Source organism: Piliocolobus tephrosceles, chromosome 11 (assembly GCF_002776525.5).
Source record: "Piliocolobus tephrosceles isolate RC106 chromosome 11, ASM277652v3, whole genome shotgun sequence".
Taxonomy (NCBI): domain Eukaryota; kingdom Metazoa; phylum Chordata; class Mammalia; order Primates; family Cercopithecidae; genus Piliocolobus; species Piliocolobus tephrosceles.
Genome location: NC_045444.1, coordinates 44,343,177 through 44,367,451, shown reverse-complemented (window position 1 = coordinate 44,367,451; position 24,275 = coordinate 44,343,177). Strand labels below are relative to the sequence as shown.

The 24,275-nt window shown below is 35.8% G+C and overlaps 1 protein-coding gene across 7 annotated transcripts in view; it reads right to left on the bottom strand.

The window, feature by feature from the left end:
- Positions 1-24,275, bottom strand: part of PKP4 (plakophilin 4) — a 237,134-nt gene that overhangs the window by 68,001 nt on the left and 144,858 nt on the right. For all 7 annotated transcript variants that reach the window (XM_023217400.3, XM_023217403.3, XM_026454019.2 and 4 more), the window contains exon 4: positions 11,766-11,800. In XM_023217400.3, coding sequence (XP_023073168.1) covers positions 11,766-11,800 — 35 coding nt within the window. The remainder of the gene's footprint in view (positions 1-11,765; positions 11,801-24,275) is intronic.

Here is a 24,275-nt window from a genome sequence, read left to right as displayed (position 1 = left end):
TGTGTGTGTGTGTGTGTGTGTGTGTGTGTGTGTGTGTGTGTGTGTGTATAGAGTTTTGAATTTTATTTTTATTGATACATAATTATATATACAATATATTGTACATATTTATGGTGTAAAGCTTGATGTTTAGATACATGTGTACATTCAAATCAGAGTAACTGGTATATGCATCACCTCAAACATTTATCCATTCTTTGTGGTGAGAACATCCAAATAATCTTTTCTAGCTATTTTGAAACCTATAATACATTATTGTTAACTACATTGCCCTACTGTGTAATAGCATATCTGAGCTTTTTCCTTCTATGTAACTGTAAAATAGCACCTATTGACCAACTTCTCCCTATCCTTCCCTCTCCTCACCTTACCCAGCCTCTGGTAATCTCTATTCTACTTTCTACCTTTTTTTTTTTTTTTTTAATTATACTTTAAGTTCCAGGGTACATGTGCATAACGTGCAGGTTTGTTACATATGTATACTTGCAGCACACCATTTTTAACCTCATACTTCAAAACTTTTGTTTAAGCATTTGTATTTAATTTTTTTAAGTTTTAAACATATATAAAGGTAGAAAGAAAAGTATAATGTATTCCAGGTTTAATAGTTATCAGCATTATGCACACTTTTTTTCCATTATCTTTTTCCTTTGTTATATAATTTCAAAACAAATCTCTCACATCGTATCATTTCAACTCTAAATACTTCCGTTTGTATCTCTAAAAAATAAGGACTTCATAAAACCATAATTATTCCATAATGCCATTTAGTGAGTTCAAATTCAAAGTTTTCAGATGTCTTGGAAATGTGTTTCTTCAGTTGGCTTGTACTAGTCAGGCTGAAATAAGGTTTACTGATTGCATTTGAGTACAATTGTTATTTAAGTCCCTCAATTTAGAAAGGGGCACCCATTCCTTCATTTTCATGTTTTTGATGCACTGAGGAAACTGCAGCAATACACTTTTAAGTTGTTCCACATTCTGAATTTGTCTGATGGTTTTCTCATGTCATTTACTTATTCCTCTAAATACACTATTTCTTTAAGCAGAAGGTTATAGCTAAAAGCTTCAAGGTCAAACCTTTGTGGGTAGCATACTTTATGAATGGTGCCATGTATATGACACCTTTCATATCACAACTTTAAGGGTTGCTAAGATCTATCAGGCAATGCAGGTAGTGGCAGCTTAATCGTTCTGTCAAGTTTACCACCAACCTGTCTCCTAATGCAATGGTTCTCAACCTTGGTTGCAAAATGCAATCACCTGCGTTGAAAATTGGGTGGAATTTTAACACTACTGCTGTCCAAGTCCCATACTCAGATATTCCAATTCAATCAGTCTAAGCTGTATTCTGAATACTGGAATTTTAAAAAACTCCCAGGGTGATTCTAATGCACAGCTAGGATTGGGAACTTCAGAGGTTTTAGCATCCATTGACAATCTTTGCTTGACTTATTTCATTAGGGCTTGCAGACTAGTGATTTTTCTAATTTTGTTATTCTTTTTACATTTATCAGCAGGTTTTTCTTTTGGAATATTTTACATAATAGCTAGGATTATTTAGTTATCCTGAAATATGAACAGGACAGGCAGGAAAAATGTTTAATTCTTCTTTTTAATGACTAGGTTTTAGAATAAAGCAGTGGTTCTCAAACTGTGCACACTGGAGTCACCTGGGGACTCGTTAAACCCCACTGACGCCTGGTTCCCAACTCAGACTTTTGAACTGAATTGTGTTGGGGTGATGCTTGGGCATCAAGATTTTAGTAGCTCCACAGGTGACTCTACAGTGCAGTAGTGTGTAGGAGCCTCTGGAGTGAGCTGTTGGCACCCACAATTATATCTAATGGTGAATTTTTAAACGTTTCTTTTTGCTTGATTTGGTAGTGGTTGTTGCATTTTTCGTGATAGAAAAATGTATCTGATCATTTTGAGCCAGCTATGAAGACAGAAGAAAGCCAAACTGACAGGAAACTTAGAATTTTACTAAATTCTAAGGTCATGCTGATCTCCAATCTCCATGAGAACGAGTTAATTAACATGATGGTCAGGGGTATGCTCAAGTTTCCATGGAGTGTTATGATTTAATGAATAGTTAGTTAATAATGATATTTAAAAATTATCTTACTTCGTTCAATCTGTTCCTAAGTTTTATGATATAGAGAAATTTGAAACAAATGTTTTTGTTAAAGCCTAGTAACTTATTAAAATTTTAAGTATTCATGAAGATTTACATTCCTGTACTCTGGTAACACAGTAAATGTAGATAGGACTACCGTGTGCTATCAGTAGAAGCATAAATTCTTAAGCTTTCTGGTGGGCAAATTGACAATATTTGCCAAAATTAAAATGTAAACACCCTTGTCCAGGAAGTTTCAGTTACAGAAATCCTATCAGAGACACTCATATGTGTGCAGAAAGAATCTTCGCCATTGTCTGTCAAAGTAGAAAACTGGAAAAAACAAAATGTTCACTGATAAGAAACTGGTTATATAAATTTTCAAACGATGGATACTACTTAGCCATTAAAAAGAAATAGGGCTTTATATACTGACATAGAAACACATCCATTATTTTGTAATGTTAGGGGAAAAACTTAAAGGTCACAGAACAACGTAGAGTGTATCTTTATTTGTGTTAAACCAAAACTAACAACTCCAATGTGTGTGGATACTTCGACATACATACAAACACAGTTAACAGTCTGGGCTGTTTCATTATTCCAGACTTTTTCCTATACGTTGTGTCTGTGTATAGTTGTATAGGTGTGGTGGTCATGGTATGGAAACATGTTGGAATGAAGGAAATTTCTACCTTTTACTCAGATTCTTCTAGACTTTTTTTTTTTTTTAAAGAAGCATATCTTATTTTCATCTTAAAACAGTAAGTTAAGAAGAGCTTTTATAGTGGCAATCAGGAAGCTATCGCACTGCAGTTGGAAAGAAGGCAGTCATGACTGTGTGGCTAAAATGGGCCTGCAAAAAATAAGGTAGAGAAACTTGTACTCTACAGCTGATTTTAAAAGAAATTCTTATCATCCTTGTATTTAGAAGAGAAACAGGAAGAAATATGAGATAAAGTTTTGTCATTTGTACAGTTTATGGCTACAATAAATGATGGCATCCAAAATCCTCAATAATAGTCCTTTATACATGACTGCTGATCTAATATTCTGTTTATGAACATGTATAATACAGTATAATACAATACTCACTTCCTACTGTATCTCCTTTATAAATTCAATACATTTCTACTGAGGCATAAAGTGTTTCCATTTAAGTAAACTTCTTATCTCATGATGTGCTGATGAATTTTTGTGTTGTAAATTACTTGTACCAGATGGAGGAAAAAGAAAAGATAAATTGACTTAGGTCTACTTTCTCTTTTGTCATTTATTTTCAGTATTGATGGTTTTTTATTTCTTTGTTTTAAAGCTCATCCCAGTGCAAGAAACTTGTATCCATACATTTTAGAAAAAAAATTTAAATACACAAACAAAATGCACGGCCTAGCTCCTACAGTCTTAAATTTAGTAGTAAACATTAACTAATGCCAGTATTCCACACAGTAATGATTTAAATGAATAGTACGTCAAAATCATACCACTTCAATACATGTTACACAATAAATGATGTAGCACTGTGAAGTTATGGAATCAGTTTTAAACTTCCCATTTTACTACGGTCTTTTTTCTTCCCTTCCATATTTACTGTCTAACATCAACACTCCTAACTGCCTAGAATTGTTACTATTTTCTCTCCTGTTCATCTGAATCTATTAACCCCTTAGTGCCTTCTGAGTCAACCAGAAAATTTCTCTCACTTGTTTTGGTAGAGATTCCAATCTTTTTTGGCCTCTAATTTCATGAGTACCAATTCTTTATCACCTACGTAACATCCACTGATTTCTTGAACACTTTCTTTTTCTAGGAACACAGCAGTGTTAAAAAGAATGAGCTTGGCTGACTGGCTGGTGGGGACAGAGCGGCACATTCCAGCTCTGTAAGATGGGCTGCTCCTGGTCTAATGTGCTAGGAAGAGCTGGGGCAGAGAGAGGCTGAATTCTGAGGCCGATTCTCCTCCCCTGCATTTTATACAGATCTACTCAAGTTGGCAACCACCTTAACTCTAGTAATGTTTTTTTCTCACAAACAGAAAAACTGTGATATTGTGGCTTGTAGCAAAATTCATTTCACGGAATGAGACTGGGGGACCTAAGTAACAATCAATGACTGCTTTGACCAAAAACTTCAATCCATGGCTTCAATCTATGGATTCTTTCTGATGGGTAGCATACACTGCGTGTAGCTATTTTTATTACTGAGTTGGTGTTTTTCTTAAAAAAGAGGTACATTCAAAGGATTTAAAGAAAAAGATTCTGTATAGTATTCTCCCTCATGAAGAATTATGATTAGATATGCATTCTCACTTTCGTCACCCTTTACCTATTATTCTAGTATATATTTTCTGTGATTTTGATGTTTACTTTTTATTGTATTATATATGTTCTTACAAGTTACCTCAAATTTTGATGGCACACATAGATTGCATATTTAGAGATGTGAAGAAGTGAACAATGGAAAAACTGACACACCAATATTATGGAAACAGAAGGGAACACTAACATAACATTCTCTCGGAATGTTTTAGCAGAATATTCAAGGTTATAAGACATGCAAGAAAAGACAAAGCTGAAACATAAACTGCTCCTCATAAAAAAACACAAAAGATGTGCATTTATATTTTTAGAATGCAAATACGTAACACTGGTAAGCTAGAGGTACAGAATAATGAAGAGAAAGGGCAAAAGTCAAGATACTCATAAAGCATAAATGCTCCAAAACAACTTTATTACTTCTAGGGAAGAAGTTTAAAGACCTGAGAAAATAAAAATGTTTGGCAGAATGGGCAGCTCTTCCTCATTCTTTGGGTAGTATAGCTCTCCGCTCCCATACTTCAGAAACTTGGGCTTTTTGTTTTCAAATGTCCTCCCCTCCGCTTAACTTCCACCCCCTCCCCCAATAACAAACACACAAACAAGCAAGCTAGAGTCTCCTCAATCAAATGAAATGAAAGTGAAGTGAAAATCTTTTCTGCCTAGGGCATCCTAAGCTCTTCCTTAGAAAATGGTGCTGCTGTAGGTTAGCTATTCAAAATCCAATTCAGCAGCTGGTTCCAGTTTACCACATTTCAACATAATGTAACATCCTGAAAACATCTGAGTAGGCAGGGATCGCTCCTAAGCAGTGATCAAACCCTTGCATCTCTAACAATCCACCTATTGCTGAAAGGCTTTTAAAGAGCTAAGCTTTTCAAGTCAAATTTGTAAAACTTGAGAAAAGGTAGAGAAAATGTCTGCAAGTAAACATGCGAAGTATAAAAATAAATGAGGACAAATGAGGACCTTCTATTTCACTATTGTGAAATGGTGTATAGGAAATCAGAAAAACGAATAAAGATTTGCTTTTGTCAAGACCCAGCCAAAGACTAAGTGGACTGAAGGTCTTTTAAATATTTTTCACATTTAAGCCATTCTTCATTTATTCTGAGTAGGGCTGCCTAATTCTAAAATAGATGATTTTCATACTATGTTCAGTATCTTTGCAGTCAAAGCAGCAAAGAAAAAAAAAATTGTCAAAATTTATAGGAAAAGCAGCAGCGACACTGCTGTTTTATCCCAATTATTAATACATACTCAAAGTTATAAAGAGCATCTATAGTTACTAGAAAAGGAAATATGGGCCAGTGCAGTGGCTCATGCCTGTAATCCCAGCTTTGGGAGGCAGAGTTGGGCAGATCACCTGAGGTTAGGAGTTCAAGACCAGCCTGGCCAATATGGCAAAACCCCGTCTCCAATTAAAAAAAAAAAAATACAAAAATTAGCCGGGTGTGGTGGTGAATGTTTGTAATCCCAGCTACTCGGGAGGCAGAGACAGGAGAATCTCTTGAACCCAGGAGGTGGCGGTTGCAGTGGTATCACTGAACTTCGGCTTTGGCAACAGAGCAAGACTCCTTCTCAAAAAAAAAAAAAAAGGAAATATGAAGAAAATAAGATTTTACTTTTTTATTCATAAATTTTCAGTTTTCTACTCTTCTAACTATAGCTTATTGGCATGGTTACAATTTAAATGTCATAAATATGGCTGAAAGGTGGGTAAACTTAAGAAAAACCACAACATTATACAGTTAAAATATTAGAAAGTAAATACCAGTTGTGATTGCCATGTTTAGAAGTTAATAACCTTCCTCCTTCCCCTCAAAGGAAAAAAAACATAAGTAAATGTAACTACTAGGCTTGAATATGAGTTTTAGGCAAGAGTGTGCTCTGAGAAAAATAAGGAACTATGCAGTTATTAAGTGTGAATTATGGACACACCTGTGGCGAGGGGAGATGAGCCACTGAATTAGTATCTGCCTAACACTAAAGTACTTGAGTACCTGAGGAGCTATTTGGACAACACTTAATTATTATGTATTCAATTTAAATCATTTAATACATTTGCTTGTATATTATATATATTTTTATATTTAACAGTTGATTGCTCAGCCTACTAGAAAAGTAAAAAAAAGATTTGAAAACTTTAATGTAAAGGAAAATACTAAGCACCTAATAGTATATATGGTTGTCTCTTAATTTTTTAATTTAAAATTTTTCTGGGTACAGCGAAGGTATATATGTTTATAAGGTCTATTAAGTGTTTTGATACAGGCATGCAATGCATAATAATCACATCATGGAGAATAGTGTATCTATCCCCTTAAGCATTTATCCTTTGCGTTATAAACAATCTGATTATACTTATAGTTATTTTGAAATGTACAGTTAAATTATTGATTATAGTCACCCTGTTGTGCTATCAAATAGTAGGTCTTATTGGTTTTTTCTATTTTTTTGTACTCATATTTGTTACTTGGCCATGATAAAAACCCTGAAGATGGCAGTCAAATGACTTAAGCAATGGGGAAGGGGTAGAAAGGATGCCAAGGCCCTAGGTATTTCATCCACTATAATGTGTCTTCATAATCTAAACTTATTCTCTCTAGACTGTAAATCAACATATGATTATATGCAGGGTCTGCTTAGCTTTTGGTAATTAAAAATCTAAAAATGCCCTCTCCAGCTCAGTTCAGCCAGTGTACAGACTGGTGAGGGTTAGGAGAAAAATTGCATGGGGAAATCAGGGTATTTCTCTGGCTCTATTTTAAACATTTCTGGCAGGGGTGGCATCTCCTTCCTGGTTCCAACTAATGCTAGAAATCTCCCAATCCGAAGCCCCTACAACTGCTCCAGCTCTAGGACTCTGACAAAACCACCTACCTACCCCTTTCCCTTTGTAGTCCTAGGGATGATAGCAGCTTCCTGGCATCATTATCTCTTGGGTGCTTCATCATCCTGTTTACTCACTCAAATCTTCCAACCCACACTTTCATAACTGTACATTTTCTGTATCAAATTCCATATGCTGAACTACCTGGCATGGGTTCTGTTTTCCCAACTGAACCCTGGCTAATAAATACACCTATTATCTCTGGGTTACAAAGAACTCTTATCCATCAAACACTAATTCTCCAATAGAAAAGGGCAATCTATATTGTACTTCTATATTCTCCAGATAATTAGAAATACAAATGATGACACTAATGTGGCAATATGAGAAGATCAATCCCATACACCTGGAAGGAGGGAAAATTAATACAATCTTTCAGGAAAGCAACTTGATTACATATAGCAAAAGCATTAGAATATTAACGTACTTTAAATAAATTTCTTCCTGAAATTCTAGCCTAAGGAAAATCAAAGGTGCCGATATAATTTTATATACAGGGATGGTAACCACACTGTTATTTAAAATAGTAAAAAATAAGAAAAAACCTGAATGTCCGACACTAGAGATATGGGTAAATACGGTATATACGATTTTCCCTTATAGAATTCCCCTATCCCCCAACTGTAAGTGAATATAGTTATACATCTCCACTATAGTTCACCTTCATTAAACCTGAAGTTCTTAAGAGGGCAAGGATGTTTGCTTTAAACATTGACAATTACGTGCTAGACAAGTGTTTGTCTCAATAAATATTTCAGAAATAATTAATGTAGTCTTAAAGATGAATTTGAAGAATTTTCACTCAAAAGGTAAAAAAAAACTGTATGTAACACACGAATGTACAGAAAGGCTAAGTGATGAGTTTGATTATAAGTCATTTTATCCACTTTTTGTACTTTTAAAACATTTTCCAAATATCTTTTGATGAGTATATACTACACTTAGAATCAGGAGAAAAATTATGTTTACAAAGTGAAAAAGAAAGTCGAGATGAAAGCAGTTGGTAAAGTTAAAATACAACAAGCTCTATATTATTCACCACTGCTTGAATAACTAAAACTAAAAATTAACCTCCTCTCCCCCCAAAAAAGGAGTATTTGCTGTCAGGGAAATTTAATTCAAAACCACAATCAGATGTTACTTCCCACCCACTAGGACAGCTATAATCAAAAAGATAATAACAAGTGTTTGAGAGGATGCGGAGTAGTCAGAACTGTTATTTTATTTTTGAGACGGAGTCTCGCTCTGTTGCCCAGGCTGGAGTGCAGTGGCGCTATCTCCGCTCACTGCAAGCTCCGCCTCCCGGGTTCATGCCATTCTCCTGCAGAACTGTTATTTTTAACTGGTGGAAATGTTAAATGGTACAGCCACTCTGGGAAATAATCCGGTAGTTGCTTAACAGGTTAAACACAGAGTTACCATGTGACCTAGCAATTCCACTAATAGGTTTATACTTAAGAGAATTGAAAACATATATTCAAAATTTTTATATAAATGGTCATAAAAGCATTATTCATAACAGCCAAAAGTAGGAAGACCTAAATGTCCACCAATTGATGAATCAATAAATGAAATATTATTCAGCCATAAAAAGGAATAAACTACTGTCACATGCTACGATAAGGATGAACCTTGAAAAAATCATGCCAAGTGAAAGGAACCAGCCACAAGGACAACATGTATGATTCTATTCAACTGAAATGTCTAGAATAGGCAAATCCATAAAGAAAGAAAGTACAATAGAGTAGTGGTTGCCTAAGACTGGTAAGTTTGGGGGTAAAATGGGTGACTGCTAACTGGCACATTGGTTTCTTTTAGGGGTGATGAAAATGTTCTAAAATTGATTGTGGTGATAGATGCACTACTCAGAATATATTAAAAAACACTTAAGAGTATTCTAGAAGTGGGTAAACTAAATAGTATGAATTATCTCTCAACAAAGCTATTATAATAAAGAAATTTGTATATTATACATAAAGAAAAGGCTGTTAAGAGAAACAAAAAGAATTAAGTTCACATGCATGTGTGCCAAATTTGCCATAAAAAAGACAAACCTGCAATACTGTACTAAGGTCCTGCTAGGCTATAAAGGTTTTAAGGCATTGTGAGTCAAGTTATGAATCAAAAATAGTTCTTGTCATTTTAAAAAACATAACTTCCTTGTGTATACATTTTTTCAAAATACAGATTTTGTTACTAAATGAAAATATTCATCTCATTTACTCATTAGGTATATTTTTAACACCTTCTAAAGGTTGGGCATTTTCTAGGGATGAAATAGGAGAGAAAAAAGAGACACTTTTCAAGGGCTTATAATTTGGTTGTGAAGCTAATATATGCACACTAAATATTCCCAGGACAGTGTAAAGAAGCATTTACTATTTATTCATGTATACAGTAGTCATTTGCTCAGGTGGTGAGTTATCTAGGGTCTACCATCCACAAGGCCCTTGGAATACTTCGTTGAACAGAGCAGACACGGCTCCGGCTCTCAGTAACCACCTTAAATGCTCTGACAAAGTGGGGGAAATAATACCGTATCTCAATTGACTCCCTCTGTCCACCCTGGTCAGATTTCAGATCATTCTCTCATTACCTCCCAAGAACAAAAAGCAGCAGCTTTCTCCTGGCATAGGCTGTTCTCCTAGGTTTCAGGCATGCTTTCTCTAACTCAGTTGTCCTTTATCCACAGCACTCTGGCCCACATGTCTGAACCACATAATAAAGTATTAATATGCATGGACCTACTGGTTTAACAGAAGTGTTTTCTTCACATTTGAATAAGGGCTTTTTCGAGTAATCACATTTCTAAATGCTTATTGAGTGGTGTCACTTGCTGCCCTTTAATCATCTCAAATCCAACGTATCTCACACTGTGGTCCAGAGCACCCCCACTAAAACTGGCTCTCCATTTTGATACTCCTGATTGTTTTAACTGTACCATCCTCCCAAACACAAAACCTCACAGTTATTGCCTACCCACCTCACCATCACACCAGCCTCTAAATCCTTATGAATTGCCTAGATGATCTCACACACCAAATTCTGCAATAAGCTTTCAATTGGTCTATCTTGTCGCTAATTTTTCCTCCCACTAGTTGACAGCTCTGCTGTTTCTTCTGAGAAATGTTTAAATAATACGACATTTTGCTTCAAGGATTTTTAGTGTTTCCCCACGGACAGAGTATCAAGTCCCTGGAACTTACAGATCTCTGTAATTTCAGCCAGTCCAGCCCTCTGCCTTTGCACATCTTACCACCTCCCAAACCAGTTTTAAATGTTCCCTTCCCCTGACACTTGTGTTGTCTCTTCTCTTGCCCAGTGACAATGCCCTCTTCAGAGTGGTCCATTAAGCCCCAGGCTGCAGGACCATCTCTTCTGCCATCTCAGATGTGGCTTGTCCACTTCTATCAATATTGCTCACATAATACTTACTTGGCAGTCAACCACATATTATTTCAAGGTGTGTCTTGCCTTGTATTAAACTGTTCTTTAGAAGTCTTACTGTTAGGTAGCTTTTCACATGTTTCTGCCTCATCAACAGTTTGAGTTAAAACCTTTTTTGGGGGGGATATAACTTCTTTGTATGACAGCCAAGTATCTTGTATGTACTATAAGGAACACCAGAATCCTGGCACCAGGTTTAGATAAACTCAGATACTGGGCATTTTGTTATCTAAGTCTTCCTCAATTCAAGTCTTGTTTGAAAAGGGCCAAAGTATTTACATATCAATGCCTATTCCAGCATTACAACATTGTTCACATTACTATTTACAATGCAAGCTCCATGGGGGAATGGGACAGGGACAAGTGTGTGTTATGCCCATTACTGCCCAGCAATGTGCACAGCATCCGGTACATGATGTGAATGTTCAATAAACATTTACTGAGTGAAGGCTGGGTATGAAGACATCAACGATTTGTGTAAGTGGCAGACAGTCTCCTTAATGTAATTCATCCTTCCTATGTGGTGAATTTAGGTTAAAAAGAAAAGATAGACTACATGAAAAGCTACCACACTGTGTTAGAAATGTGGATACATTAAAAAAATGAAAACTTCAAACAACTTTTCTTTGAGTATGATAAACACAGTGAAAGACCCAACTTGTATAATTAGCAGGTTTCTCGATTACATAATAACTTTTTTTGAGGTCAGCCCTGTGTTTTCTTATGATGGAAAAGGAAACTTTCAGATATGGGGTTGATATTAAAAATACTGCTGTTCAATGCTTTTTCATTACAGTTGACACATACAAATTTACTCAATTATACTAAAAACTTGAGCATATTAAGAACTACTATTCCAAAGCAACATAGCTCAATATTGTCACTATTAAAGGCTTTGCTTGGCTTATTTCACCAAGAAATAGTAAATTAAGAGAGTAGGCTATGTAATTTGTGTTTATTAAACACAACTCTTATGTAATAAAAAACATACCTGCTGATCTCCAAGGAAATGACTTCTCAGTTGAGCTAAAGAAAAAGAAGGAATAAATGAAACATTTATTTATTTTGTCATAAAATTTAGCTTGGGACCTGTTTTGCATATTAACATTTAATTTCCACATTAAATTATACAAAGGCATAAAAACTCTAAATAAAATTTAAACTTATCTAAGTTAATTTTTAGATAGTATTTAAAATTGGAACAAAAATTGTTTCTATTTGGAAATTAAGGCAAATTATAAAATGACATAAAATTCTACTTGAAGACAAAACAGCACAACTGTATGATATTCACAGTACTTACATGATGTCCTACAGTTTTTCTGTGATAATATGAAAACTACATATGTATCATATATATGAAAAGGAACCAAAAAGGCTGTTAAACAGTTTATTTTACTTATTTTCAAAAGTGGCAATTAGAACAGAGACAAAACATATAACAGAGACAAAAATTACCAAGGCCACTTTTGAATTGAATGTTGCCTTATAAAATTTAAAACACCGAACTTTATATCAAAAATATAAGGTCCTATAAGCCAGGATAAAGTGACAGCTATGTATTTTCCTTGGTTATTAGAGTATGCATTTAAAAAATTTGTGCATAAAAACATATCACTGCCTCCCCGCTTGCCACCCCTCTTGCCCCAATCAATACAGGGAATCATGGTGTTACAGGGACAGTGCGGCAGAATACAGGAACAAAATAATGGATTATTAAGCATTTATTAAAAGGTAGATTAAGCATTTCACATATGATCTCCTTTATATTATTTATCACCATCTTGTGAACAGGTACATCCTCATTGTTATCTTACAGATAAAGAAACATATGCTGGTAATTCGAAGAGCTGGAACCACACCCAAGACAGTCAGATTCCAGACTCGTGCACCGTATCACTGTGCTACCTGGCAGAACAGCTTGTGATCCCATTTTTGCATTAAACACATACAGACACATAGACAATATGACTAGAAGTCTAGAAAAATAAAAACCAATGTGCTAGCAGTTATATCCATGAGTACAGTCATTACATTTTTTTTCTTTTTAATCATTTGTACTTTTTTTCCTTTTAAAAAACCAGAAAAAGGACATATATTCATGGTATTTTTTGAGTGCTTATTAAATTTATAGAAAAAGGAGTGTGACTCTGGGCTTAAGGAAACATTTTGCAAAACAAAGAATGTGGAGCAGGGGAAGAACAGTCCTTTTAGTGCTGTATTTCTAAGATTTTAAGTTCTTATTACCCCCTTGATACTTTCCCCAAGTCATTATGTGGTTATGAAACTTGCTGGTTGAAAACCCTAGATTCCATAGAAACTCCCTGAACTTCAATTTTGTGTGTGATTTGTCTTTTTTCCATCACAAGAGCAATAGTTCACATTCCAGGACCTTGAATGAGCTGCAAGCAGGGGGACATGCTCCCAGCAAGTGGAGTCAACCAGTTAATGCTAATCTCCTCCAGGGCTCTGTGATGTTCCTTTATCTGAAACACCCTTAGCTGATTTCAAAGTAGACTGATAGGAAAAAGTGAAAACTTGGTCAAATATCAGTAATGAGACATTTGTCTTGCTCCTAAGGGTAGGCCATCACTGTCTTGTGACTCCAAAAGTGGTTTTGCACACTGCATTTCAATTTCTTCTCAATCTGTTTTTGTTATTTAATTGTATTATCTAAATTAGTTTTCTAAGCACTGAGATTGATATTACCCAACTGTGTTTCCTCAAAAGCATCATATTTTATGTCAATATTAAAACACATGCTAAATGAAACTGCAATCCAGAAATGTTTAGTATACCTCAAGTTTCTTGGGAATCTTAAGGAAGTTTTATCTTCTGAGTTTGAAACTTATATAAACTTTAATGAAATACAAGACTTTTTATCCTCAAAATTGTAAGTCACAGAATATAATTCCAGATAATTGCTCAAATGGAGCAAGGGCTGTGGCTGTTTTGCTCATCTCTTTATACCAAGTGCCTAGCATTTGTCAGGCACACAGCAGATGCTTAATTATATTGTGAAAAAATCAAGTTCTTTATTGTTTGAAAGGTCAGGATTATATAAATTACCACGTATTACCTAGTATAAGCAGGTCAACTTATTCTCCCTGAGTCTAGGTAGGAAGTCCCAGTAGCCTCGTTGTGTAGCAATCAAGCAAACAGCATTTCTGCTGCTGAAAGAACCTTTGGTTACCAAAATATAATAGGTATTCCTAGGTGAAGGCAATGGGAAGCCTCGGTTAACATAAATATTCCCTCCTCTATTTAAGGTAGAATATATAAATCATTAGAAAAACAAGCTAATAAAGAAAATTAAAAATAAAAAGTTCCATGGTGTATTTTGAAGATCATGTATTCAGCCCAACTAATTTCACACTAACTTCTATAATTCTGAGAAATAACTGGTCATTATACATTATTCATAACAGCCTATTTTCTTTTTGAATTACTCACTTCAAATGACTCTCAAATTGTTCACTACTTTGGGACTCAGGGATTGGACAACAAAACACATGGAATTTTGAAATGCTGTTTTAAACCACCAAATACAATTGTTCTAATAAACCCAATAAACATGGGTTTATTAGAACAATCACACGCAGCTTCATGTTAGAAACATAGGCTTATTTCCTCCTTCTCTCCCTCCAACCATCTATTCCTAGAAACACTTCCCCAACTTTTACTGAATGCCTACAATGTGTCTGCAGGCACTGTGCCCACAAATGACTCCATCCCAGTTCCCTTTCACTTCTCTTCTGAAGATGCCAAGCAGCTTGCGTTCTAGGAGCTTCCACTGGAATGTGAAACACATTTTAAAATACATACAGGAACTGAGTCACCCATGATAACTTTATTTCATTGGGAAGATATATTCATAATGTAATACGTTAATAACTTAATAACAATCATTTAGAATGAAATCCACTAAAAACCTTGGGGCTGTCCAGTCAGATGGTGAACATCAATCAGAAGCAAATTTATTACCAAATTAACAATTCATTTTAATGCAAAAAATCAGTTTTGTTTACAGGAAGACAATGTACCTTCATCATATTACATGAAAATATGTTGTAGATCACTATAAAATTCTACACACTCCTGAAATTAATTTTTTTCATTCAGATGCAAATGGAGGCAAAATCTCTTTGTTGGACATTGATGGCTGTGCAGTATCTTTGAAAACTCTCCTTATTTTGCTGTTTTCCATATTAGGACTCAGAAAATTACCTGCTCATAATCCCCTGTAGCCAGAGGCAGCCAGTAAGTGAGAGTCCACAAGAAGCCACATGTGGAGATAGAGTGGTCCTGAGCATTTGTGGTGGATACAGTTGTGGCAGTAGGTACTGCTCCCGGAAACCCAGATTCAGATTCTGGCTCCCTGGCCTTCCTAGAGACTCCATGAGTTGACACCCAATAGCTCTTAAAAAGTTCCTTTTCTGCTTACATAAGCCAGAGAAGATTCCATTGTTTGCAACCAAAAATCCTGACTGATGTTATCCTAAAACTAACAAAGACAAACTAACCCTCTGAAAAGGGCCCAAGACTCGTAACTGTAGCCTATTTCCAACTGCATACTGGATATATAACACAGATCAGATTCAATGTATTGAAATTATTTCCCTCTAAACTGACTCCTGCTTAGTGATTCCCACCTAGTCACTCAAACTGAAGAGCAGGGAGTAATTTTACTATTTGTTCTTCCCACTAGTATGTAAGCTCCATGAGGGTATGGGAGTCGGCCTTGTTTACAGACAATGGTCAGAGCCTAAGGCAGTATCTGACACATGGCCATTACTCATTTTGAATTAATCTCTACTACCACTGACATAGTTCTGGCCTTTATCCTCTTTTGGCTGGGTCCTTCTTCAGTCTCTCTCCTAACTGGTCTTACTGGCTTTAACTTCTCATCCTGGCAGGCTCTCTTCTACGCTGCTACTCCTGTGATTTTTTTCAAACACTCACCTCTGATGTCATTCTTCTGCTGCTAATGCACAGCAGATCCATAGAGGATAAAATGCAAACATCTCAGATGGCACAGAAGGCCCTGCACCACCTGGCTCCTTCTAGTGTGCCCTTTCCCACACAAACCTACATTCGAAGCACTTCTAACTGCTTGCAGTTGCCTCACACACCATACTGTTTCACACTTCCACTGCTATTTTTAGGGTAGAGCATGCAGGAATAGAGCCTGGAAATTCTTTCAGAATTACTGAAATTCTAGAATGGCACATGCAGGTACCATATAACCTGTTTATATACCCATGAAACAGAACGCTCTAAAGTTTACCTTTACTTTGTATCACCTTCTATAATAACAGGAATATTTTTAAAAAAATGTTTTACTTAAGTTGGTACCCAATTTCCTCCTGATTCTTCTGTCTGATGTGAGCAAGCCTGCTTTAGTGGATACCAGTAGGTAAATTCTAGGAGAAGGGATGGTAGAGAACTGGATGGAGCCACATGGTTAATTCTGCCATGCCATTTCCCTCACCTTCTTTCAGGTCTAGGTAGGGCTCATTTTATCACAAGTATACACAAGCTACTATTACTAGTCTCTTAGCCAGACATATTGAATTAAGACAAGATCCAAGGGTTATTCCTTTCTGAAAAAGAACCAGTTCTTAGCCTGAAATTGGAATATGGTCAAATTGCAAAATTTACTGCTTTATTTAAAAAAAATCAGGCTGGGTATGGTAGCTCACACCTATAATCCCACCACTCTGGGAGGCTAAGGTGGGAGGACTGCTTACCCCAGATGTTTGAGACCAGCTGGGGCAACAAAGTGAGATCCTACCTCTACAAAAAAGTTTTTTAAAAAAATAGCCAGGCATGGTGACATGCGCCTGTAGTCTCAACTACTTAGGAGGCTGAGGTGGGAAGATTGCTTGAGCCTGAGAGCAAGACTCAAGGCAAGCAAGACAGCAGTGAGCTGTGATTGTGCCACTGCACTCCAGCCTGGGCAACAGAGACCCTGTTTCAAAAAAAATATGAACAAAAATAATTGTGTCAAGAGATTTTACACATACATGTATATTTATATATCAATATAAGTCATTAATAGCTGAAAAAATAAACCACAGTCAATAATAAATTAAATTTTACTCAGTATTAATTAGAAGGGATAACTCAAATTATCCTAGAAATTGTTTTATTTATGAATGGAGCATGGGTGTGTACCTCTGTCTGGACTATGTACCATCTACAGCCTTCTCTCTGTTGAACACCCATCATCCTTCAAGAATTACCTGAGGAGAGTTGGTCACCTCCTCCTTTTTGTCGTGAATGTACTCAATAACTTATCTGTACTTTTGCACTTTTCGCATTGTAACCATAGTATTTGTTTACTTACCTGTTTCTACTACCAGACTGCAGCCTTCTTGAGAGTAAATATAGTATATTAATTCTACTTGCATCTAACCAGGAACTGGCGTTGAGTAGGATGTTCAAATAGATCATAGCTGACCTTAACTCTTTGGGTTGTTGTTTTAAAGATTAATGCTACATAATTTTAGAAACTGTTTCAAACATTCTGCAAAAGAGACAGACTCTTCACGATTTGGGCTCTTTGTATCTCATAGAAAAGATGTTTACTGCATACATGCATACATCACATGGATTCATTCAATAAATATCTGTTGACCATTTATTGAGTGCCAGCCATTGTTAGAAGCTGGGAATACATGGTGAGAAGAGCATCCTACAAGAGAGGACTCTGATGTCAATGTCACAGGGCCCAGCACTATCCCGATTAAAGACATTCACATATCTATCACAAACAAGTGTGAAGCAACTTTTAAAAACAAAAACCAAGATCTAACTCTCCTTATCCTCATCTATGAAAAGAAGGTCAACTGGTACTGGGAGCACACAGGTAGGAATTTGAACATGAAGTCGCCAGTGAGACAGGTATGGAACAATATGAACCATATGCCATAGTCTAGACTGCACCTCGATTTCCACAGCTCACAAACTGTAAGTGGTTGGGAATAAGACAGTTTGGGAGACCACCAAAACAATATGCTACATGTGTAAGAAATCTGACATTTCTCCCCTCTGTCATGACAGATGATCTCTTTAATGGCTATTTAAACCATCTCAAATGAGTAGCATTACATGATCTACTTTCACTATCACACCATAGTTTTTTACAATATTACAATATTCTTTTCTTTCTTTTTTTTTTTTAGAGACAGCGTCTCATTTCGTTTCCCAGGCTGGCATTACAGGTATAAGCCACTGTGCCTGGTACACAATATTCTCTAAATTATTCTTAAGTGTTCGTCTACTAAATAGGGGTAATTAATACACGAATCAGATGTATATTAATCTTTACTATGAAAAACTTTAAAAAATACATTTGTACATTTTTGGCCTTTCCTTGATGTTTCACTCCTCAGTTTCCTCTCAGTTTTACTATTTTGAGCTCTGATTCTAAGTTCCACAAGTCCGTATTTTTGTAAATATTAATTCTTGAGTTAGAGTTTAAAAACTCCCACATTTACAGATGAAATCTCAGTAGCTTCAGGACATAAGTTCCAAAATGCATTTCTCTCTTTCTCCACCAATTCGTTATTGTCTTACTTTCAATTTGTGATTTGCTCATTTTATAACTTATGTTTCATATTTTCTTGTGCCATTGGTGGGCTTTATTTCTCCACTAATCAAAGTTACTCCATTCACAAACGTATAGGCTTTCTGGATTCTAAATCTATTGTGCGAAGTTCTAGCTAAGTCTACTTTTTAGTCAATTCCAAGGTCTATTTCTAAGTTAAAACAAAAAAAAAGGGGGGAAACTCATTTTGTGTTTTTATTTTTTGGCAACGAATTAACATTGCAATTACTTAATACCTTGTCATCCTCTAGGCATTACAAATTGCTTTTTAATGAATTACTCCAGAATCCTCTTAGTTAACGTGAACTGGGCTCCATAGTTCCCTGTTACTCTGTATTTCCCATTATGTATCTGGGATTTTTTCCCCTCCCCAAGGGAATATGGCAAAATAATTACTAATGATTCTCCAGTTTGTCTCTACTTAAGAATATTACAGGATAAATTTTAAACAAACTACCTTAACGAAGTAACACATTCTGTCAAACACTTAAATTTCTATATTGTCATTAATTATAATTAAATGCAATCTTCAATTATGATCAGGAGACATAACATACTTTAAGATTTTTATTTCTATCTAACATTGCTTTGGCTTCTGTTTTAATTAGTACATTTAAATCTTTGCTCCGTCTTTCTCTTAACGCATTTGTAAAATATTCCATTAGTTTCTTGTGAGTTCTTAGCTAGGTTAAACGCATTCTGTGCTTTAGCTTTCTTGTGTGCTCATGAATTCATGCTGAGAATGCCGCTTTCTGAATGTAATTCCTGTGGAAGTCCCTGGTCTTATTAGGACCAGGCATTCACCTGTGGGCAGGTCAGATTTCTCCTTACCCCGACCCTCAACAAGAATGTCCATGAGCTCATTTTATACTTACAATTAGCAAGGTGAGAAGTAGGATCTAGAAGACAAAGATGGAATAAAGGGTTCTCTAATGCTATAACCTGTCTTCTGATGTTCTGAAAACTCATACCACCTACTAATAGGTAACTGTCAGGTTACAACCAGTTTTGTTTTTCCTGTTTGGGAAACAGGGTCTTTAGCTGTTGCTTTTAGTTAGATAAGGATTGCCCAGGAAATAAATTCTTTATGCTAGAGACTTATGCTCTCTGTCTTAACATCAGAACAAATAGAGCAGTTACACAAAATTAAACAATATATCATGATTATTCTTCCCAAAACAAGTTTGGATACTCTTCATCATTGCACTAAGCTAGTTCAGTAACGTGAAGACAGGAAGGTCAACATGTGAAGACAGTGAAGGTGAACTGCTTTGCCCAGCTCAAGGACGGGGGAGCTGGAAGGCAAACAATTATCTCCACCACCACATTCACTACCACCTCGGAGGGGCTCTCAGGACCCTAGTTTGAAAAATCATGAATCCAGGCAGTGATGATTTCTTAGCAAAAATACTCTGAAAGCAATCCTCCTTAGTATTTAACTATATTTTTTGAAACCCCTTTCAAATTTACTTAGTGTCCATTCACAATCAATCTCAATGAAAACAAAAACAAAACAAAACCTCTTCCTCCAAATTCCTGGTTTTTCAGTGACCGAGTCTCTCTTTACCATACTGTCAGATCCTGGGCAATTCTCTGTTGGATGGAGACTGATTTCTTTCTTCCCAAGAAAGGGCCACTAATTAATTCTTCCTGGCTTTTCATCAGAATGGCCATTAGTCCCCTCTCTTCCTAAGTCCATTCCCAAGATCTCAGCAGCCAGGAAAAGTGAAAATGTGACAACAGGTCCCTAACTGTAGTTTAGTTACTTTTATGTGTTATGACCCTGCGCCTGAAAATGGTACATGCCTATAGTTTGAACTAAGCAAGGCATAACAAATGAGACAGGGCAAAGGGCCTCTTTTCATAATTATATGATCTGAGGGCGATATCGAGGTTACAGAAAAGCAAGAGCACTTGAATTAAAAACGACACCCTTCATGTAGGCTACAGCTGTTCCTGACCCACCAGCCACAGGACATGAGGCTTGAGCTGCCTTTCACTAGTGAGGCTCTGCATCAGTCCATCGCCACTCCAAACCCAATCACTGCTGTGACCAAGAGAATGAGCAAACGAAATGGCTACAGGAAGGCAGACCTGATGCCTCATGGAAGGCAGGAAAGCTCAAGGGCCTAGAGTCAGACTCATGTTTCCCTCAGTGACTTTACCTGAAAAACTTGGCCATGCTCAGAATATGCTTTTACAATTGTAGTCTTTAAAAAGTCATGAGCAACAGGGACAGCAAAATGTGGAATAAAAGTCCAGTCTTGGTTTACATTGGATGCTAGCAAGTTTGAGTAAAATGTATGCCCGGATACTGCAGTGAACATGTTTGGTCTTATTCATAGTCCTATTTTGTTTTCATACTTGTTTTCTCAGTTCTTCATTCTAGTTTTCCTTTTTGCTACTCTACTATATATTTTTGGACCCCTATAACAGCTGTCTAAAATGCATTCCAGGGACAGGTAAGATTTAAATAAATAATACCATGACTAGCCTCCTGAAGCGAAAATTGCTTATTTGATGCGGAGCAAAAACATGAAAGGAACAGGAAATACAATTCAAGTAACCTTCATAGGGACTAGAGGTGAACAAATTTCAGAAGATGTTAAATATTCTTTGACAAAAGCATTTTGTGTTAGTGCTTTGAATCTATAAATAAAAGATTCAGAAGACCATATGGGAAAGGGAAGATCAAAAAGGATGTAGTACTAGACAAAAAATGAGACAAACAGTTCCCTCTAGTATCCCTATAAATTATACAGGAAACATGACTTCTGTTTATGCCCATCCCACAACAGCTGCTCCAACTAGCCAAAGTAGAAATCAGAATATGAAGGTTTTCTAATATTTCAAATGACATTTGAAAGAATGAAAGCAACTGAGATGAAAAGAGTAGAATGGCTAAATGCAACAACAGACTCTATTCCTAAATATCCTGCCACAAACCTAGGATCCTATTTGGGCAAAGGGTTGGCCTTGAACCAGACAGGCTACCGGGAACTGTGTCCATGGTTTACAAAATGCTGTGGCCTCCTTCATTTCTATTCTTCTAAAACCTTCCAAAGTTGAAGAAATAGAAAGGAAACTTTAAAAAATTTAAAATAAAGAAGAAAGGGCATATAAACATACTATTTTCTGCTAGAAGTGCATAGAAGTATCTACATCTTATACTTGTCAATAAAGCAGATGCTGGTAAGGAGCAAGAAAAGGGCCCTGTTTTTCTATTTGTTCTACGTGAATCTGGGCACAGCATTAACATGGGACTAAGCTGTAGCAGTCCATAGTAAGAGACAAGCTGGGATACAAAATCCTTGAAATTCATAATTACAAATAATTTTATTTGATGCATACAATTTAATTTTGTACATTATTTCATATTTTAGGTGCTTTGAAAAGCCTATGTAAAAATTTACTTAAAAGGAATTTTAAGCCAAAATTTGTAATTAAACACTTATACCTCCAATCACTTACACAGAGAGTTCTTTGCTACTCATGTAAAGGTACTATCAAATTTGATGTGTGTCTAAAGAATGATATTCACTTTCTGTCTACTGATTATCTGGAGTGAAGATTTTTAATTTTTATAAACAGTAAAGTTCCTTAAATTGCCAAAAAAAATTATAAGTGTGAAAAGAGAAAGCATAATATACTTGTTAAATTTCTGCTTTACTTTTGGAAAAAGAAAGGTTTCTCTCTGTGACAGCATTTTCAGCTTTTGATTCATGGACAAGCAACATGAATAGCTGTTTTAGTGCAGAAGGAGGAATGAATTCACATGTGGGACAGTCCACAGACCCAGGATTACTAATAACAATCCTGGAAGAAGAGTGGACCCATAAGGAAACAGACAATATTCTACATAGTATATACTATGTTTCTATGTGGTAAAACATCTGGATCCTAGAAAAGTGGTTCTAGAACGCTTTAAATCCCTCTGAAAACTCTCATGGATCCCTAATTTGTCCCATATCCCCTTACCCACTACTCTGGTTTCCTACCCTTCTCTATTTATCACCCACATGTTCCTAACTACTGCTGTAGGGGAATGAAGCAGAAAAAAGCCTAACAGGATGAATAAGGAGGAATGATGATAATGACAATGGAGGGACAGGGTAAAGTCTCTTAAAAAAGCATTCTTGATAAACAGTGCGTGATCCATAAACACTGATCAGGAGTTGAACAACTACCCTTCAAGGCAAACAGAAAAGGTAAGTGGTTGGTCAAGACTGCCTTAAATTTCTAGCTTTAATGTCCAGGCTTCTTTTGAGAAACATGAATCCAAAAAGAAATGACAATTTACAACATACCAGAGGAGAGGTTGACTAACTTTATCTTTCTTTCCCTCTTTTTTCTCCCCGTCCCATTCACTGCCATGAGTGAACATCATTGACAGGAAAGGTATTACATGGTATGTGGAGCATATTATGTAAATTTATAATGTCTACATTGTAAAAATTAGAGCTAATAAATGGTGTTTATTTAAATATTCAAAAAGTTTATCACTCAGATCGTAAGAAATATAACCATACTAATCTTATAAACATTGAAATTATGGTTAATTTTTAAAATGCAATTTCAGTCTGAAAATTAAGATCTGAATCACCTAACATTTTAAAAACTGTTATGCAACATTTAAAATATATACAATAAAAAACAGCATAACAAACACTCTGTATTTATTACCCAGCTTCAACAAGAAAGTGAACATGTGGTCAAACTTATTTCATTGACATCTTTATTCTACGTTATATTCTCTACATTACGGGATTATTTTGAAGCAAACTCAAGACATTACTTCAGTAATACTTTAAATGTATCTTGAAATATAGATACTTTAAAAAAGAACATAACCACAATAATATTGTTACACCAAAAATTAACAGTAAAATTCTTAGTATCAACAAGTATCTAGTCAGTATTCATATTCCCTGTTTCAATTTAAAAACAGTTGGGAGGTTTAAATCAGGACCAAAATAAGGTCCATGTTACATTTGGTTGCTATGTCTCTAAAAATCTTTTGATATATAGTTTTACCTCCCCCTCTCTTCTTTTTCCTATTTGAAATCATTTCATTTGCTCTGTAGAATTTTAGCCTGGTTCTAATGAATGTATCAGCACAGTATCAACTGACATGTTCCTCTGTCTCCTGTATTCCCCATAAACTGGTATTAATATCTAGATGCTTAAATAATTTTAGGGCAAGAACATGTCATGGGTGACATTACATACTTCTCATTGCATCATATCAGGTGACTAAGATTTCTGGCTGTCTCCCTTTTTGCGATATTAACATAAGATAGATCAGTGGGTTCATGTCCTGTCAGCCCAATCCACTCACTGTAAAATTTCCCATTACCTTTCCAGCTGATGATTTTAGTAGCCACTGGTGGTCACTGGTTTGTCACTATTTTGTCAGTGGTTGCTAAGTTCAACCGAGTTAACTTCTAGACTTATTCTGATTAAACTACTTCATACAATAATATAATTTCTCCCTTTGTTTTATGTTCATAAGAAATATGATATAATACTATTTCAGTTGTCACTTATAAATGTCTTTACTGAAAAGTATTTTGCTAATGTTGTTCAGCAAACAGATATACTTCCGCATTTTGTACTTTGTAAACATTAGTTCTTGTATTATGGTTGATAATTTTACTTCAATTTTCTCTGTGGCCGAAATAGCCCTCTTATTGATAATGTAACTCAATCTGGGAAGTAGATCAATCTCTAATTGACTTGGACTGAAGCAAAGACTACGCATCATAGGATCCTAAAATAACTGGCTATTCTTTTTCTCCACCCCCCCCCAAAAAAAAAAGTCTAGAAGAAATACAAAATACAGACACACACACACACACACACACACACACACACACTGAAGACATTCCT